Here is a 19,827-nt window from a genome sequence, read left to right as displayed (position 1 = left end):
TGTACTCCATTAAGATATATGACTACAGTGCACCAATAAAAATATTTTCAAAAAGCTACTTCCATAAAACTCACAGCTATGCTCTAGCCTTTGAAAGCTGAACACTGAGCTACATAGTAGATAGACTCACTCTCCCTGATGGCACCTTCTGTCCAGACCTCCTCCCAAATCCACTCAATTTCCTCATGAAAGTTTGTACGAGCAGGCAACATGGAGACGTGGAAAACATACTAGAGGCCGGGCGTGGTGGCGCACGCTTGTAATCCCCACGCTTGGGAGGCTGAGACAGGAGGATTGCGCTGGTTCGAAGCCAGCCTCCTTGACTTAAGAGACCCTGTTTCCAAATAAAAATATAAAATAGGTCTGGGAGTGTAGCCTGGAAGCAGAAGGGTTTCCAGGAACCACAGTACCACAAAATAAAAGAAAAGAAAAAAGAAAAGAAAAGAAAAGAAAAGAAAAAGAAAACATACTAGAGGCTCACTGGCCCACAGAGTTTGTGTGGAGAAACCACTGAAGGCATAGGAATAGAGAAATTCAAAGTAAATCTCTTCAATACTGAGTTAAAAGGATAGTGTGTTTCTGTCAATTTACCAATTATTACTAATTAGGTAGACTCATGAAGGATCCAGGATAATTAAAAATTACCAAGAATTAGAGAAGTAAAAACTTCAGTTGCAAGTGTGGATCTGTATGCTTATTTTCGCTTCTACCAAACATATCAAATATTTTTTCACAAAGATGTACTTATTATCATAACTGATACAGTTCCTATATGACACAGCATATTTTCTTTATAAATATTAAAATTATTTTATTTATTTATTTATTTATTTATTTTTTATTTTTTATTGGTGTACTGTATTCATACATCATAGTGGGATACATACTTTTGTAGACATACATGCACACAATGCCCAGTCAGCCCCCACCCCATTCTCTCCCTATCCCTCCCTCCCATGCTTGGCTTAGTGGTTGACATCTAGTATTATAGCAATTTATCCAAAATTAAAAATGATAATCTCACATAACAGTTTCATTTGTCTGATACCAAGCTTTTGATGACTTAAAGATAACATTTCAATATTTCTTTTTGCTTTCTATCTTACCAGAGAATATTTTTTTTATTTTTTTAGGTGAAACTATCATATATTTATATATTTATTTTTCAGAAAAAAAATCTATCCTAATATGGAATATGGACTCTAGGTACCCAAAATGATCTTGAAAAAGAACAAAGCTAGAAGATTATATTTTCTGATTTCAAACCATATAAAGCTACAATAATTGAAACAGTGTAGTACTATTCTAAAGGCAGATATATAAACCATTGGAGTTAAATAAAAGCCTAGAGCTAAATTCTTCCCTATATTGTCAAGTTATTTTTGACAAGGTTTCCATGAACATTTGGTGGTGGAAATAACAATCTTTTAACTAAATATTGTTGAAAAATAATAATTACATGGAAAAGAATAAAATTGGACCCTTACCTAATCCCATATACAAATATTAACTCAAAATAGATAAAAGACCTAAATATAAATCTTAAGACTATAAACTTTTAGGAGAAAATCTGGGTCATAAAACCTCACAACATTGAAATTGGCAGTGATTTCTTGGTTATGATTTCAATGGCACAGGCAAGAGAAGAGTATACAAACTCCCTAAAAAATAAAAAAAAAATATTGTATATCCAAAGACAATATAAACAGAGTTAACAGTTGCTAATAGAATGGGATAAAATATTTCACAAATGCTATATCTGAAGGTATATTAATATTCCAACTAGAAATCCTAAAAATTAACAACAATAAAGGCAAACAATACCCTTTAGAGATAGGTAACAGACTAACATAAATAATGAATCTCCACAGATAACCAATCTTAGTTGTCTGTTGGATGGAAAATCTTGTTTCTCTAGTTCTGATGTGTGTTACCTATTTCTTCTTTGTAGTTAATCTCTTTGAGTATTTTCTTTAGTGCTGGTTTTGAAGACATAAATTCCTTCAGTTTCTGTTTATCATGAAAGCTTATTTCTCCATCTAATTTGATAGAAAGTTTTGCTGGGTAGGAAATTTTGGGCTGGAAGTTGTTTTCTTTCAGAATTGGGAATATGTTACTCCAAGCCCTTCTGGCTCTCATAACTTGGTTTGGGAAGTCTGGAGTGATTCTAATTGGTTTGCCTCTGAATGTCACTTGGCCCTTTGCTTTTGTTGCCTTTAAGATTCTCTGCTTGGCTTCCACATGGGTCATTTTGACAATTATGTGGCGTGGGGATCCTCTTCTCCGATCCTGTCTAAAGGGAGTTCTATATGTTTCCTGGACCTGCGTATCGACCTCTTGCTCTATGTCTGGAAAATTTTCTGCTATTACTTCCTTGAAGAGATTGTTGATCGCTTTGGTTTCACTTTCTTTTCCCTCCTCTATTCCAATTATTCTTAGGTTAGCTCTCTTAAAATGGGCCCATATTTCTTCAATATCAGATTCCTGCTGTCGGATATTTTTTTCTAGATTAGAAACTATGCGTTCATTTTTGGAATGATCATCTTCTAAGAGCGAGATTCTGTTCTCCATGTGATGTAATCGGTTGTTTGTGCTTTGAATTGAGGCCTTTACTTCATTAATTGCATCCTTTATCTCTTTCTGGCTCTCTATGAGTTCTTTTAGCAGCACCTCTATTATTTCTACAGTTATTTTCCTGATTTGATCTTCTAGAAATCTTTGATTTTCTGTTTTATCGAGTTCTGATGTTGTGGGGTTGTGTGCATTCATTGCTCCAGTATTATTCCTCTTTCCCATGATTTCGGATGTTTGTGCCTTCTATGGGTTCTTCCCTTGGGTCACTATGACTTCACTTAAGGTTTTCTGGATCTCGAGTCAGTATTATCTCTGACCCCACTACTCCTTTACTAGGTTGTATCACAGAGTCTCTGACCCAGAGAGTCGATAGAGGCTGCTTTAGACTCTGGGGGGTGCCAGGTTGCACGTTCTCCTATGGTGTGATATCTCTGCCACCGCCCCTCTCCCACTGGGTCAAGTCCCAGGGAGTACAGTACTGGGATTTCTCCTCTGTGGCCCGCAATTTGACTCACTCTTGTTGAGTACGCAGATGTAGCTGTACTGAATTCGGTGAATTCGCTGCTGCTGCTGCCGCCGGTGGCAATATGGCGCCGCTGCTACACTCTCAGCTGTGGGGCTGGAGTTTTTCTTCTTGGTTTTGATTTCCACTCTGAATCCCTACAGCATGTGCTGAGCTCGGCCACTGGTAGCTTTAGGTTATCTCTGCGCCGAGAAATCCCGCCTGGCTATTCCGCAGTGGCTCACCTCGGCTTGCTGTAGCCGTCCCGTGAATTCGCCGGTGCCGCCGGCAGTATGGCGCTACTGCTGCATCCTCGGGCGTGAGGCCGTGTCCTCGGGCTTGAGGATCTCCTCTGTGGCTCTGTTCTCAGTCCGCTTTCCTTCTGGAGCCTGGTGATTCCCCCCCCCCCTCTGGTGATGGTGTTTTCTGGCTATGAAAGGTGCTGATTTTGTGGTAATGGAGATTTATTGTTAGCGGGGCTCTTAAGCCTCGCTTTTCTCGGTCGCCATCTTCCCGGAAGTCTAAAATTATTTTATATGCTGCTTAAAATTGTGCTTTTATTCTGTGCTTCTCACAACTCAGAACTCTTTTCTCTTGTTCTATTTCCAGCCTTTTTTGTTTGCAAAGGTGATTTGCCAGAACACCATCTTATAATAATTTGACATTTCATTGCTCAGAAAGTTTCCTCTGGATGTCATTTCACTCTTCCATAACCTGCTTCAAAGTTTTTACACTCTTCAATTCCATATCTAACATTCTAAGAGATACTTCAAGCTGTTGCTTCATTCTAATTCTTTATTATACTGTTCTTCTGTTTCTCTTAACTGTTGCTTAACTTTTGGATAAAGCCAGTCAGCATTTTTTCTCTTCCCCTCTTCTTGTTTTAAGGTAAATCTCAAATTGCAGAGTTCCAGTTCCCATCTCACTTTTTCATGTTCTAACTGTGCCTTCACTTATTTTGTTCCTCTTATAGCTAGTTTTTTAGTCCACTGACTTTGTTTTCCCTTTTTTAAATTTTTCCTGGCTAGGCTTTGGTGGTGCAGGCTTGTAAAACCTGTACTTGTGAGGCTGAGACAGGAGAATCTGGGTTTGCCACCAGCCTCAGCTACTTATTGAGGCCCTCTGTAACTTAGTGAGACCTTGTTTTAAAATAAAGAATAAAAAATCAAGCTGGGGGTGTAGCTCGAAGGTACAGTGCACCTGGGTTCAATCCCCAGAACCACTAAATAAATAAATAAATAAATAAATAAATAAATAAATAAATGAATAATCAGTCCTGGACGTAGTTCACAGTGACTCTTTAAAATTTTTATTAATCTTTGAAATGAACAAACTGCATCCCAGATTTTCAATAGGCTAACAGAATCTTTACACTCCATTCTAAGTTGTTTAGTTAGCAATAAATTATTCTCATAATAAAGGCGTGGCAGCTCACAATCTTCTGAGACTGTTGCAGATGACTGAGTTAAGTCATCAGGGTCATCGATAGCATTTATTTGTTTTTTGATCTTAACTCTTTTCTTTAGGTGTTTTCTTTGTGGCCCCTAAAAATCGTGGCTACCCATGAGGACATGACACTGTCAGAGGCACAGAGGCTGCTTTGGTGACGCGGTCACCCCTGTGACTGCAGTTCTTCAGTCAGGATCCCCTACCCCAAAACCTTTTTTAAAAATTGGTAAAGAGATTGTGTTCCTATTATTTACTCACTGGAACAGAAATAGGAGACAAAAGCATTGAAGTTGGAGAGCAGGAACGCTGAAGTTTCTGAAGTTAACAGACCTCAGAAGGCAGAGGGGACAGTGGAGAAGCAAGCTGACTTACGCTACAGACACCTGAAGACAGTCAAAACTGGCAGCCTCCCACAGGGAGCTATGGTCAAGGCAAAGGCCAAAGAGAAGCTGAAAACGGGACGCTGGTGGGAAGTCTGATTAAGAGCAGCTGGAGTCCACCCAGCCCCGCAGTGACAGGCAGCCACTCGGCCCTATCCTCACTGAGTGCTGGGACTTTTTCATCTCTCTTCCAGGACACTAGCTGCTGTCCCTATACTCTGGGCTAACGGCTAGGGCATCCTCCTCTGAGAACCTTCAACATCAGAGAGGACAGGCCAAAATAATACTAACAGGGATATTCCCCAGATAAACAACCGAGTCAGATCACTTTACACCTGAAACGCCATACATATGCTCAGAGTATCCACTCAGCCTTTTAGTATCCACTCAGAGTGCTCCATACACTAAGCAGGAACCAGCAGACACCTCAGGAAAGCAAGTGGAGAAAAAGGAAAGCACACTGAGTGGGGCAGGGGTGGGGAAACACACACTAATCAAAAAGAAAGTGCCATGTTATCCTTTGATAATGCATTCATGAAATAAGACCCTAATATTATATTAACAAATTAAATATAAAAAATCCAGAGAGTTGCCAGGCATGGTGGCGCATACTTGTAATCCCTGGGCTTGGGAGGCAGAGACAGGAGGATCGCACAGGTTCAAAGTCAGCCTCGCTGGCTTAAGAGACCCTGTTTCCAAATAAAAAATATATATAAAATAGGTATGGGAGTGTGGCCCGGAGGTAGAAGGGTTCCATCCCCAGTACCACACAAAAAATCCAGAGAGTATATAAAAGCATTTTGAAATTAACATGGGAGAAATAAAAAATTTACTGTAGGCTTGGGATACAAAGTATCGTAGAGGAAATACACCAGAAAGTATTTTATTTTATTTTATTTTATTTTTGGTGGTACTGGGGTTCCTGGAAGCCCTTCTACCTCCGGGATACACTCCCAGACCTATTTTTTATATTTTTATTTGGAAACAGGGTCTTTTAAGCCAGCGCAGCTGGCTTCGAACCTGCGCAATCCTCCCATCTCTGCCTCCCAAGAGCGGGGATTACAAGCATGTGCCACCACGCCCAGCTCAGAAAGTATTTTAAAACTATAAATTGATGTAAAAGAAGAGAGAAAATATAAAAGAAATGTAGAAGATCAGTAGAAAAGGTCTAATATCCAAATATGAGACCTTCCAAAAAGAATTGGAGCAAATGGAAGAAATGATCAATGGAATAACTCAGGAGAATTGTCCAGCAGTGAAGAGCAAGCACTCTGAGAATCAAAAGGGCTTGCTATGTATCTAGCATAATGAGTGAAAAGCCCATGCAAAGGCATACCACATACATGTCAGAACACAGGCAACAAAGTGGAGAGCTTAAAAGCTTCCAGCAGCAAATGATAGGTCACATAAAAAGGATCAGAAATTATAAAGTCTTCAGAAGTCTCAACAGCAACGGGAAGTGAGAACTCAGTGACATGAGGTCTCCAAAGGTTATTTCAAACCCAGAATTCTATACCTAGCCAAAGTAACAATTATATGTGAGGATAGAAAATGGCATTTTCATTCATGCAAAGTCTCAGAAAAGTTGTTTACCTTTTCTCTAGACAGCACCTACAGAATGTATTTCAGTAAAACAAGGAGAGAGAGAGAGGGAGAGAGAGAGAGAAGAAGAAGAAGGAGGAGGAGGAGGAGGAGGAGGAGGAGGAGGAGGAGGAGGAAGAGGAGGAGGAAAAGGAGAAGGAGGAGGAAGGAGGAGGAAGAGGAAGAGGAAACAGTGATAGTGGTTCAGGTTCAGGAAACAGCGGATAAAAAAAATGCAGAAAAATGCCAGGCGTGGTGGAGCACGCTTGTAATCCCTGCGCTTGGGAGGCTGAGACAGGACAGGAGGATCGCACGGGTTTGAAGCCAGCTTCAGCTACTTAGTGAGGCTCTCAGCAAGTTAGTGAGACCCTGTTTCCAAATAAAATATAAAAAAGGTCTGGGAGTATAGCCCAGAGGTAGAAAGCCTCTGGGTTCCACCCCCAGTACCACCAAAAAAAAAAAAAAAAAAAAAAAATGGAGAAAAATGAAGCTGGTCATGGTAGCATATGACTATAATCCCAGTACTTGGGAGGTTATGACAGGAACAGTTCAGGTTCAAGGCCAGCCTCAACAACTTAATGAAGCCCTCAGAAACTTAGGAAGACCCTGTTTCAAAATAAAAAAAATTAAATAGGATTGAGCATAAGGCTCAGAGGTAGAACTCCCCTGGGCTCAACCCCTAGTGACACACACACACACACACACACGGGAAACTCAAGATGGCAAAGAGAGACTTCACCATGACAGTTATCCTCAATGCATGAGGGCAGCTGGTCCAAATTGGAAGAGGACAGAGAGTTCTAAAAGATAATTCTAAGAAAATTAAATTGAGAGAACAATCAATACATGGATTGTTCTATTTGAATTCATGAAGAGATGTACTAACTGACAGAGAATTTTGGGTTAAAGTAGTGATAAGTACAGTCATTTATTGCTTCCCATTGGGTATATGTTCTAACAAATGCATAATTAGGATATTTTGTCATTGTGCAAATATCACAGAGTGTACTTACACAAACCTAGATGGTACAGCTTTCTACACATCTGGACTACATGGAATATTATATCTGCAGGCCATTAATAACTAAAACACCATTATATAGTGTATGAATGTATTTAAAATACCACGTAAACAAATAATAAAAACGATAATGACCATACCCCACAAAAACTGCAAAAAGGATAAAAATAATAATAGTATAAATGATTCATGAACAATGATTACATCGCTATAGTATAATCACTAAATGTTCATCCAAATTTTGACATATTAGGAGGAGAGAGGACTGGAGTTCCATGTGTGGTGTGTGTGTGTGTGTGTGAATGTGTATGTTGGGGGATGAGGGGCATGTGAGAGAAAGCTAAATTCTCATCTTCTGTACTGAGAAGTCAATAGATAATGCCTAAAACTCAAAAACCAAAAAGCACTGATTCAAATATGATATATAGATATCTGGAGTAAAATTTTAAATAATAAGGTAAAAGAGTAGAAAATACTTGGCTCTGAGAGAAGGAAAATGCAGTATATGCCTGGTAGGGGCAGGTGGTTAGGGAGGGAAGAGTTTTTTAAATAACCCTTGTAGAATATTTAACTTTTATCCACATGCATCATTTCTGTAAAAACAAAAAAGAGCAGAAAAGGGAAGAAAGAAAGAAGGAAAGAAAGAAAGAAAGAAAGAAGAAGAAAGAGGGAGGGAGAAGAGGGAAATATTTGGAGACACATAGAGATAAAAATTACATATAGCTTAATGGATCAAATATGGGTTTTTACAGGACATGAACACCAAGGACCAAAGTATTGGGGAAAAAAACCTATAAGCTTTAAATAAACATAGACTATATCTATATCCTTCCTGAGCTCTAAACTATAAATCCAACAGTCAAAAGAGAGTGTGTAAAACAACAACAACAACAAAAATGTGTTCACGCTCTTTCCCCCAAATACCCATTCCTGCATCACCTTAAGTGGTGACACTATCATCCCACTGCTTTCCCCCACTCATCTTAGAGCATTATCATCTTCCCAGCCTGGCCCACCTGCTTCTCCATTCTCTATCATTCTCCATCACATCTGCACTCTATCATACAAGCAAGATGGTCTTTTTAAATTTAAAGCCAACCACACCATTTTCTTTCTCAAATCTCTGCAATAGTTTGTACTGCCTTGAGGATAAGGTTTGTGCACCTTGACCTGGCATCCAAAGCTTCATAATTAAGCCTCTGATAACCCCTTGAGCCTCATTTCTTAACATTCCCAGGAAGAGCGTTCTCATCCGGTAGGATCAACTCTAAGTCTGGCCAGCCACACTCAGTCCTCTCCAGGCCTCACACATCTTGGGGTTCAGGCTGCTCTCACCGCTGCACTGCTTTCTCCTTTATTCTAGATATTTTCCAACTAAAATTATATGCAAAATTATATGTGTATGTTTCTAGTGTGTATACACAAAAGCGCATGCATAAAAACAAAGTTGATAGCATTTATAAATCCCCTGAGCACCACTTTTGGACTCACTTTAAGAACTCCTCCCTTAAGGTATTTGTAAACTTACAACTGAAAACAAAAAGTTGCAGAACTTTCATGTACAATGCATACGTGAATTACACATATTGATATTAACTATGTCAATAGTTATGTTGCCAGAATGTCCTGTATTGCCCTTTACCCCAAAGAAAGCTAACTGGATTTTCCAAAAGTTGGTTTCCTTAGAAAGGGATTGCTCTAGTGAAAAATACCTCTTCACTCTTTTGAAAACAGCAGGAGCCTAGAATGTGAATACTTCTACCTCATAAGAATGCCTGAGCATGCTGCTACAAAAAAAAAAACCTTAAAAAAATTGGATGATATTAGATGAACAGCTGTGTAGAAAGGGAATGTAAAAATAAAAACTGCATGTTGGAGCATCAAAATAGTAACCATGTACAGTATATGACTGTTTTTAATCAGATGAAGATTGAAGCTATTACATTTCAAATCAAATGTTATAAATTAGTTCAAGAATGCAGCTGAGCTCTCATTTAATTAGAAATGTCCATGTTTAAATCATGAGGTACAGTAGCTGCCAATGAAGCAAAAGGGCAAGAAAGGGAGAAATACTATGTCCAGACTCTCTGGTTCTCAATGGCCTCCTGCCCAGGAGGAACATCTGGGGTGGACTGCCCCTGATGCAAGGATGAACTTTATGTACTAGCTAATTTGAGAGTTAATGCAATTGTCCATAATTGTTCTGAAGACGATTAAAATCATTACTCTGGTCTGGACAATTCTGAACTCTTCATTTTTCTGTGAAGCATGTTTTCTTCCATGCTGAATTTTAACTCTTTCTCGGATCAAAAGTAATGTAAATTTTGGGCCAAGATTTCCTTGGGAAATAACCCTTCAGCTGTCAGGTCACATTACCACGCAGCACAAGCAGCAAGGTTGCTCCTTTGGAAACAGGTTTCATTTCCTATTTCTGGGGCTTGATGTAGCTCAGCTAAAGTCCAAATCGACATCTTAAATGTTAGACAATTTACTATTAAATACAAACAAGGCAACATCATAGAGGGATTTTTGAGGTCATACAGAGAAGAATGTAATTATCCCTAGCCCAGCTTTTCCCCAAAGGTCCTAAGCCTCTGCATCTCGTAATTAGCCATGGTGCAGCTAGACAGTTCAGGCAAAAGGTCTTTCTTTCCTCCCAATTTTCCTAATTCAAAAACACCTTAAGTGACATAGCTCAAATTTTCCAAATTAAACTTACCCCTAGGGTTGAAACCATGCGTGTGACAGATCGGCTCTATAGAAAATCTTAGAAAGTTGTCAGAGGGAAAGAAGAAAAAAATTGAAGAAAAAAGGGAGTAGAAGTTAACATTTAAGTGGTTTTTCAACCTCATCATTACCCCTGCTCAAGAAAATAAGACACAGATGGGCAAAACATGCCATCATTCTGCTCCAAGAGTCAAAGGAACTCATTAGAAACTATGGTTGTTTCCTTGCAATCTATTGTGAATTTGTAAGGGACACAATTACAAAATTTTATATTTTCTTTTTTTTTTGCCATGTCCATGACATCCTGTGTTCCATAATGGCATAGCTTGGAAAGTGGAAGGATGGCACCAAGACTCAGTGTGCCACTGCACCCTAAGAACACTTACTGCTCATACAAGTCTTTAAGACTGACTATTCCCAGGGAATGGCGGGGTGAATTTGATTGTCACGGCTGCCTGCATTTGGATACGCAGTTTCCAATAAGGAACAACCACCACCAAACTTTATCTTACTTCTGGCCACAGCTTCACCCTCTTCCACTCCGACACTCTATAGGGGATAAATGGGGATCAGGCCCACTGCTCCTAGGCAGGGGTGGAATCCCTCCTGAGCCTACTGTCCATATCCACAGCCCAGAGGCCTCCAAGCGGGCAGCCAGAACAGAGCTGCCTAACAATGTGATTGCAAAAACTGATCATTAGCCGGGTGTGGTGGCGACACCTGTAACCCCAGCATTCGGGAGGCTGGGACAGGAGGATCACAGTTTGCGGACAGCCTCTGCTACTTAGTGAGGTCCCTTGCATCTCAGTGAGATTCTGTTTCAAGATAAAGAATAAAAAATAGGGCTGAGGTTATAGCTTGGAGGCAGGATGTCCCTAGGTTCCACCCCCAGTATGAAAATAAAATAAAATAAAAATTAAAAAACCGATCATTAAACTTTGACTCATTTCTAAAGAAGCTGATATGATTTCATTGCCTCCTGCATTGCTCTTCTTCAGTCATCTGTACAAAAGATTGTCTTTTCATCAAAAATAATTAAAACAAAAGATTCAACATTTCCCCTTGCCCCACCTCATAAATCATAAAACTTCACATTCTTCCAGGATTCTCAGCATTTTCCTGTCCGCAGTAGAGGGATTATGCAATGATTGTTGATCTTAAATAAATTTGTTGCTTGTTTACAATTGGTTACTTTAAAATTTTTTCAATTTTCTCCAATTAGTTTGATATAATTCCTTGTTATTTTCAGAATGATTCATAAGTAATTATATTAAAATATGCACAACTCCCACAAACCTTTAAAAGCATACTTATTTTAGTTCTGCTCTTATCTAGTAATTAGATTTTTCACTGAATTATTATATCTAAATACATACTACAGACATCTGAGAGTTTTGTGTCATTACTCTGAGTTTCCCTTAGCAGTACAGCATTACAGTTTAAGCAATCAAGATGAAAGCAAATTTTACATCTTATCTTATGAGTACCACTTAAGATGATGTGTTTTATGCTTGCTGGGAGTAAGAGGTCAACTCTTTTATTTCCAAACAAACATGCCCTTTGAAAGAAGACAACCTTCCATGTTGAAAACAAATTTATTTGAAAATATTTTGGATCTCTTACTAAGAAATATTAAGATAATACAAGTTTTTGTTTCCATAATAGAAATTCTTCAAATTCAAGCTTTCCTATCTATACAATATGGAGACCATTTCATTTCAACCTATGACCCAACTCAAAATTTCAAGCTACTAACCAAAAGTAAAACTGCTTAGTATATTTTATTCTATGCCAACTTCTCAATGAAGTCAAGGCTGACTTCATCACTATTACCACACAGTTTAAAGCCAAGTTTTCCCTTTCCTTTCCTTCCCTTTCCTTTCATATGTGTGTATGTGTGTGTGTGTGTGTGTGTGTGTGTGTGTGTGTGTGTGTGTAGTAGTAGTAGTAGTTTGTGGTACTGGGGATTGAATTCAGAGGGGGTGGTTCTACTTATAAGCTACACCCTCCAGCCTTATTTTATTTTTATTTTGAAACAGTGTCTCACTTAGTTACACACACACACACACACACACACACACACACACACACACGCAGGCCTTGAAACTGCAATCCTCCTATCTCAGGCTCCCAATTACCTGGATTACAGCATGCAACACTATGCCTGGCATGAGCATATTTTACTTAACCACAAAGGATAGATGATCACCCTAAGAAAAAGGATGTTAGTAAATCTAATTGACGCAAAGGTCCATTGTAATAAAAAGGAAATGGAATGTGTGAGATTAACATGCCCAGAAAAATATGAAATACAGTTTTGGGGTAGATTCTTTATTGAATAGACGGGGGCATTCAGATTTATGCAGAAAATCAATGCTTTTGATGGTTTGAATGTAGAATATCTCCTGGAAACATTCACGTGGGGGCAATGCAAAAATGTTCAGAATCATGAGGGTTATAACCTTATCAATGAATTAATCCACTAATGGATTAACTCTTTGAGTGAATTTATTTGGTGTTACTATAATCAAGTAGGGCGTGGCTAGAAGGAGATAGGTCACTGGGTTATAGTCTGGGTACTACATATGCCCTGATCATTACCATCATCATCATCATCATCATCATCACCATCATCATCCTTCTCTCTTCTTCTTCTTCTTCTTCTTCTTCTTCTTCTTCTTCTTCTTCTTCTTCTTCTTCTTCTTCTTCTTCTTCTTCTTCTCCGCCTCCTCCTCCTCTTCCTCCTTCTTCTTTCTCTCTCTCTTTCTCCTTCTCTTCTCTCTCTTTCCCTCTCTCTCTCTCTCTCTCTCTCTCTCTCTCTCCCTCCCTCCCTCCCTCCCTCCCTCCCTCCCTCACCCCACCCCACCCCACCCAACCCCACCCAACCTCAGGCTGCCATAAAGTGAGAGAAGCTTTGCTTTGCCACAGGCCCTAACACCATGGTTCTTGGAGCCAGCCAACTTTGGGCTGAACCTCTGAAACATGAGCTCAATAACTCTTCTCTTCTCTAAGCTGTCCTTGTCAGGTATTTTGGTCACAACAAAGGAAAAATTAATAAATCCAATGCTTCACCAAAAGAGACATATATTTGTAAAGACAGAAACTAAACTCTTGCCCAACTCATCAACAGAAGCAGCTATTATAATGATTGATCTGCTGTTGTCTTGATCAGAAAATATATTGTGCACTGATACTTCAGGATGTTTCCGTCCTATAAAGAAAACATCATGAAAATGAAATATTTTTTCTGTGATAAAACCTTAATGTTTAATTTCTTCTTATGTAATTAAATTTAGTTTGGTAGAAAAATTCTGGGATGTGACCTTAGAAATTGACATTGGCTAAGCATGAAATTATGAGTTGTAATGTCCACTTCTTACAGCACCTTACTATATAACCAGATGGCTCAATTAAAACATAAGCACATGATGTCTATAGGATCTTCTATCAAACTTCCTACTGAATTTGCCAAAGTTCCTTTTACTCAATTTAAGATGCTACACCTTTTTCCAATGATCAAATTGTATCATTCAAAGTTTTGTCTCTAGAGTTTATCTCCCAGGCCTTGTCAATATTTCCTTCTGAAATCTAGAAATCAAACTAGGTCAAGATATGAAGGCTAGAAAACCTCCAGTTAGTGGCCAGAGCAGAGGTTTCTCGAGTGCATGCACCTGTCCATTAGAAACTGTTCCCACTCCACCAGCTCCCTTTTGGGGCCACCAACAGCCTTCAGATGTTAACGACTTCCAGCTTTTGGTGGCTTATGACTTACTTGAATGTGTAACCTGGAGGAGAAAGCTGCCTATACTCTTGTATGGCAGCCATACATAACCCCAAAGTTATTTTTGAAGTTTACAAGCCTGGTCTAGGCTCCTTAAAACTCCCCCTTAAGCCTACAAAAGTGAATTCAAAGTGAAGGACAAAAGTTTTCAGGCGGTAATTAAGCTAATAGCTATGCTATTATACCTTGTCCCTCTGTCTCCTGGCAGCTTAACAACAAAACTTTTCAGAGAAAAGGAAAAAGAAGTTACACCCAGGAACTCTAGAGCTAACAGCAGCCTTACACTATTAATTTTTATAGCATGAGAAGATAAACATATGTCACTCACTCATAGTCAAACAAGCATCTATAGAATCGGGCCTTGGAGTAAGTTTAAAATTTATAATTCAGTTTCCTTTACCTAAGACCTTTGTAGGCCATTTATATGTGCTCACATTGCTTAATTAGAAAAAATAAAGTTTATATAGTTTAATTCCACTCAGTTAAAAATAAATGCCTTTAAATTATTTGTAAAACAACAGGTTCATTTTCGTAACTAGTGTTACCCTTTCTACATTTTTAAAAACTATAAAAGATGAGTCAAGAACAAGATCATGTAACTTTATATTTTATCTAATTTTTCAACATACCCTATATTCTGGAAGAAAAAAATAGGATTTTCTTCATCCTAAATCTTCTTCTGGAAAGCTTTTATTCTCAGTTTCATATGATTCAATTGAATCAAATGCCGAAAGAATGCAACACTCTCTCCTGCAATGTCTTAAGCAAACAGAAGAAAACACGAGTGCTGGCAGGAGAGCTGTCAGTATGGATCTCAGCAGAGGTAAATTGTTTGGTATTTGTAATGGAGTATAATAGCTATAATTCCATTTGAGCGGCTGCCACTAATAAGCTGATAAAAAAAAAAAAAAACGTGAGTTGAGACCTAGGCATCCATCAGTGTGTGTCTTCCACAAATGTCTTGGCACATTCACTCAATCACAGACGAAGGTAACCCAGTCCCATTAAATGCACTCTTTCTACAATGAATAGCCCAAGCTAGCTCTTAAGAAGAAGGAGGAGGAGGAGGAGGAGGAGGAGGAGGAGGAGGAGGAGGAGGAGGAGGAGGAGAAGAAGAAGAAGAAGAAGAAGAAGAAGAAGAAGAAGAAGAAGAAGAAGAAGAAGAAGAAGAAGAAGAAGAAGACAAAAAGCAGCTGCATCCACACTTTAAAGGGCTTTTTTATCAGAAATTTTCAGAGACATTTTCATCTCCTCAAAGTTGAAAGAAAACAAATTAAATGTGCTCCTTGTTAGAGATGGATTGGGGGAAAACATTTCTTTCTCATGAAGACCACATCAAAAATGACAATTATAAATTAAAATATACTATTGCAAATGCTGTGACCCTAATGCTCACCCGTTGCCAAAAAGCAACTGACTTAATAACAAAGCATTTCTGTGTAAATGAGTTTAAGTCTTAAATATTATATTTTGTGCGTGTGTACGTGTGTGCATGTATAAGTAAAAACAAATGATATCTAAACTGTGTGCTATCACATGCACGTATCATGAGAGGCGATATCTCTCACAGTGATATTAGCCAAGAGAGTAAAGAGGCATGTGTGTCAGTCACTAAATCGCTGAGTGACCTTATGTGCATCACTTAAATGCAATTGCTTAACAGTCTTTATACAGAGAAAATGGAGGAGAAATAATAACGCTGCAGTGATAGCAGGAGCTTGGCTGGAAGGAGAGCTTTGAAAAGTGGCTGGCATTTGGCAAGTTTATTTTTCATTTAACCTGCTGAATAAAAAGCACAATGAATGACTCTGCTTATTCTATTAATGATCAAATAAATGGCCCATGAGGGAAACATTAAATTTCTCTGTAAATAGAAGAGTCTGTCGATACCCTGAACAATTGGCATCTCAGCCTCTCAGGCAAGCATGAGGAACTGTACTGCTGAGAGCACGCAGGCGTTTGAGGAGAACATATGTGCACATCTGAATAAGTGGTCTAGCTCAGTCTCCCGGAGTTACTGCAGAGGAAGAGCTCAGGACCAAGGGGAACATCCAGGAAAAAGTGCTCTTCAGAGTCTGCAGTATATAAAAAATGAGCCCACCATCAAAACGCTGCAATCCCCACTTCAGCTGACCCGTGTTCCTGCCAGGTTTTTCAAGAGCTGCTTTTGCGATGTTCTCAACAATGTATTTTTTTCTGGCTTCTGAAATGTTTAGTAAGCAGGCAACCAAACAGAGCCCTGCTCTGGAGGAAGACATGATTTTTTTTAGAATAAAAGAAAAATGGTTCGTTATTTTAGTCTTCCTTATAAAAATCAGAACTTTTTGGCAACCACAGAGTCAGAATATGAACACTTCAATTTTCATTCCTAGAGAACATGTTAAAGGAAAACTCCTCAGATTGATTCAAACAGGACATCTGTGTATAGGTCATGCACACAAGAACCTATGAACATAGCAGTGACATGGGAAAATGCCTGGCAAGTTAGCATGGACTCTGCTGTGTACATGAAATTTCCTTACTAAAGTATGTTATCCCCTTTTAAGCATGTTCATCCATAGTTTATCTGTTTTCCAGGTCTGTGCTATTAAACAAATAGGCATAGTCCTTTTGTTAAATTAGACTTATTGGGAAAATGCAGAAAAGAGAAATGAGGGTGGTAATTTAATATGCCGACTATTACAAACATAAACTAGTGGGCAAAAAAATAAAGAATAAGCCGGGCGTGGTGGCGCACGCTTGTAATCCCCGCGCTTGGGAGGCGGAGACAGGAGGATCGTGCTGGTTCGAAGCCAGACTTGCTGGCTTAAGAGACCCTGTTTCCAATTAAAAAATATAAAATGGGTCTGGGAGTGTATCCCGGAGGTAGAAGGGCTTCCAGGAACCCCAGTACCACCAAAAATAAAAAATAAAAAAATAAAGAATAAAGTAACGCCATGGACATTACACACCCGGAAGGGACCCTTTTATATGCTTTAAATGGCAGCAAATAATTAAGTTCTTCCTTGTACTTTGGTCGCCAAAGTTTCTCAATCAAAAGCCCCCTCCAAACAGGTCTATGCCTTCAACTCAAAGATGACACATATTCTGGTGTATGTTACTCAATAATGCCAAAAATGGGGCTGATGGTTTTGCTGGAAATGAATTCATTGCACAGATTTCAGAGGGTACATCGAACCTTCTTAGTGTACTGGATTGGCACTTGTCAGCTCATCTTCCCATAACTCAAATGACATCATGACCTAAAGATTAAAGTACCTCAAAATTTAAAAAATAACTTCTCTTTTCAAGAACAGGCCATCATAATGGTGTGCCCGTGTGTGTGTGTGTGTGTGTGTGTGTGTGTGTGTGTGTAGGTACTGGGGGTGGAACCCAGAGGCTTTCTACCTCCAGGTTATACTCCCAGATTTATTTTTATATTTTATTTGGAAACAGGGTCTCACTACATTGCTGAGAGCCTCACTAAGTAGCTGAGGCTGGCTTTGAACCTGTGCAATCCTCCTGTCTCAGCCTCCAAAGTGCAGGGATTACAAGCGTGCGCCACCACGCCGGGCCTGTTGGCAAATATTTGCTAAGGGTCATTTTGTAGCGGGGCATGGTGGCCCATGCCTATAATCCCAGTACTTAGGAGGCAGACAGGAAGATCCCAGGTTGGAAGACAGCCACAACAAGTATAAAGATTCTCAGCAATTTAGCAAGACCCTGTTTCAAAAACAAAATGTAACAAAGAGCTGGGGATGTAACTAGGAGGTAGAATGTCCCTGAGTTCAGCCTCCAGTAACACACACACACACACACACACACACACACACACACAGTAATTTTGTGTCTTGAAATGTTTGTTCTTGTGTGGTGGATACTGCAGTGAATGGTGTCCAATCCCGAGACAAACTTGAAATTTAAGAAGTGAAGAAGCAAGAAGGCCTCTGGTACAAATAATGGTGCTCCCCACAAATAAATCCTCTGGCTTCTGTTCTCGGGGCTTGTTGATCGGATCATCTGAACCTAGAGAGATGCTTTGCAGTCGTTTGCAGACAGATTTTCATATGGTGACCATCGTCTTATCATTGAAGATTCATAAAAGCACGATCATTAGGTTCTTTTTTAGATCCTAATAACATTCTTGTAATAAAGCAATGCAGACCTCTCTCCTTCCTATGTAAACAAAAACTTGCTTTACACAAGGGGCGTGGGCGTCTTCTGGTTTTCATTTGTTTTCGGTGTGTTTATGTAGCTTAATTGTCTCATCAGGCACTTTCCCAACATAATTATGCTTTTTAACAAATGGTGTTTATGGCAACCCCTAACAGTGCAAAAGAAAGGATTAGTTTCGTCCTCTCATTCCACATTTTGATTCCCTGTGGACAGCTAAATCACACAAAGATGGTGTTAGAAAAATCTACCTTCACAGCAAAAGCTGAAGCAAAACGCCAGTGCCAAGCGTCTGGACACCTTCCTCTAAGAAAGTGACCGCAACGAGAGCCGCCTCCCGCCGACCCCCTTCGCGCTGTGGACCCAGGCCCACCGGCCAGGCTCCGCGGGCCAGCTCTGGGGAGAGACCCGGCTGGTCCCGCAGGCTCCTCCCGCCGCCGCCGCTGGGCTGGGGCCGCAGGGGCTGCTGAGCGGAGTCCAGTGTCCACCCGCCAGAAAGTGGGTGGCTGTGGAAGGGCTGTAGGATCTACTGGTGAGGTCTTTACTCACTAGCTAGCCTACACCAGCAGGGGGCTCTTCTCTGGTTCCCTTGGAAGGAATACACACACACACACACACACACACACACACACACACACACACACACGGAGTCCACTTAGGACGTGCACATCCCCATTAGTGAGGGTCAAGGAGACCCCCTTATCCATTTCCTTTTCTTCTCCCCACCCCCCAAGCCAGTCAAGAACACATTTCTCTCCCCCAAAATCAGGACCTGGTTTTAGTTGTGTTTGTTTTATTTTTTAAGGTAACAAGGATTAAATGTCACCAATTGGATCCAGTTTCGCTCCTAAAATGAAATAACCACTAAATATCTACTTCGACGGAATACATTAATTTTTAAATCTATTTTTTAAATTTTCTAATTATAATTTTTAAACACAGATTTGAGGAAATTAACATTTATGTGGACATTTGGTTTCTAGCCTAATGTGGCATAAAAATAAGTAACATAACGAGTGTTAAAAAAAATCAGGTTCACGATGCTTCTCACAGCATCGTCATTGTACTTGGATGTCACAACAGTATTATGTGCGATTATGTCAGATCCAGCCTTTTCCATCTCGGAGTGTTGGCAGGTAGGAGGACTGTTGGCAAGAGGAGGGGTGTTAACCTCAGGATCCTGGAACCATTCCAAGGCTGGTAATTACATTCTGCCAGCCAAAATTCATCCCATAATTTTAATTGGATAAATCCTTTCTGGCCTAAGCTACTGCTCTGCCTGTCAAACTGTTGCCACGTTTCACCCCAGAGGTGTCTGTGTTTTAGTTGCAAGAATCAGTCCCTTTGAGGTTGGCTTATCAGCTGAAACCTTCAAAGTGCTTTGGGATCCTATGGAATTAAATACATATTTGGGTATTTCTTATACCAAATGTACATACAGAGGCTATATACATATTTTGATGCCTAAGAACCAATACCCATCTAATGTCAACATCCACTAATTTTCAGAGCTCTTAAACCAAATTGATGTCCCTCACTTCCTGCATCCTTCCTGTTGAAAGCTTTCACTGCCTATAGCTTTAGTGTCCATTTCTAAAAATCTACCTTAGGGTACAAAGCTTCCTTCTACAGTGGGACAAAGAGCCGAAGCCCCTGTATT

General features: G+C 39.7%; 1 protein-coding gene across 1 annotated transcript in view; it reads right to left on the bottom strand.

Annotated features, from left to right (window-relative positions):
• FTCDNL1 (formiminotransferase cyclodeaminase N-terminal like) overlaps window positions 1-16,273 on the bottom strand; it is a gene marked incomplete at both ends in the record, with an annotated part of 32,083 nt that extends 15,810 nt beyond the window's left edge. The window contains 2 exon segments of the mRNA XM_080689354.1: window positions 13,350-13,445; window positions 16,162-16,273. Coding sequence (XP_080545480.1) covers window positions 13,350-13,445; window positions 16,162-16,273 — 208 coding nt within the window.
• Window positions 16,274-19,827: the final 3,554 nt, after the last annotated feature.

Source organism: Muscardinus avellanarius (assembly GCF_963383645.1).
Source record: "Muscardinus avellanarius genome assembly, chromosome: 2".
Lineage (NCBI taxonomy): Eukaryota > Metazoa > Chordata > Mammalia > Rodentia > Gliridae > Muscardinus > Muscardinus avellanarius.
The sequence above is the reverse complement of the archived record's forward strand: the minus strand, read 5'-3'. Positions and strand labels throughout refer to the sequence as shown.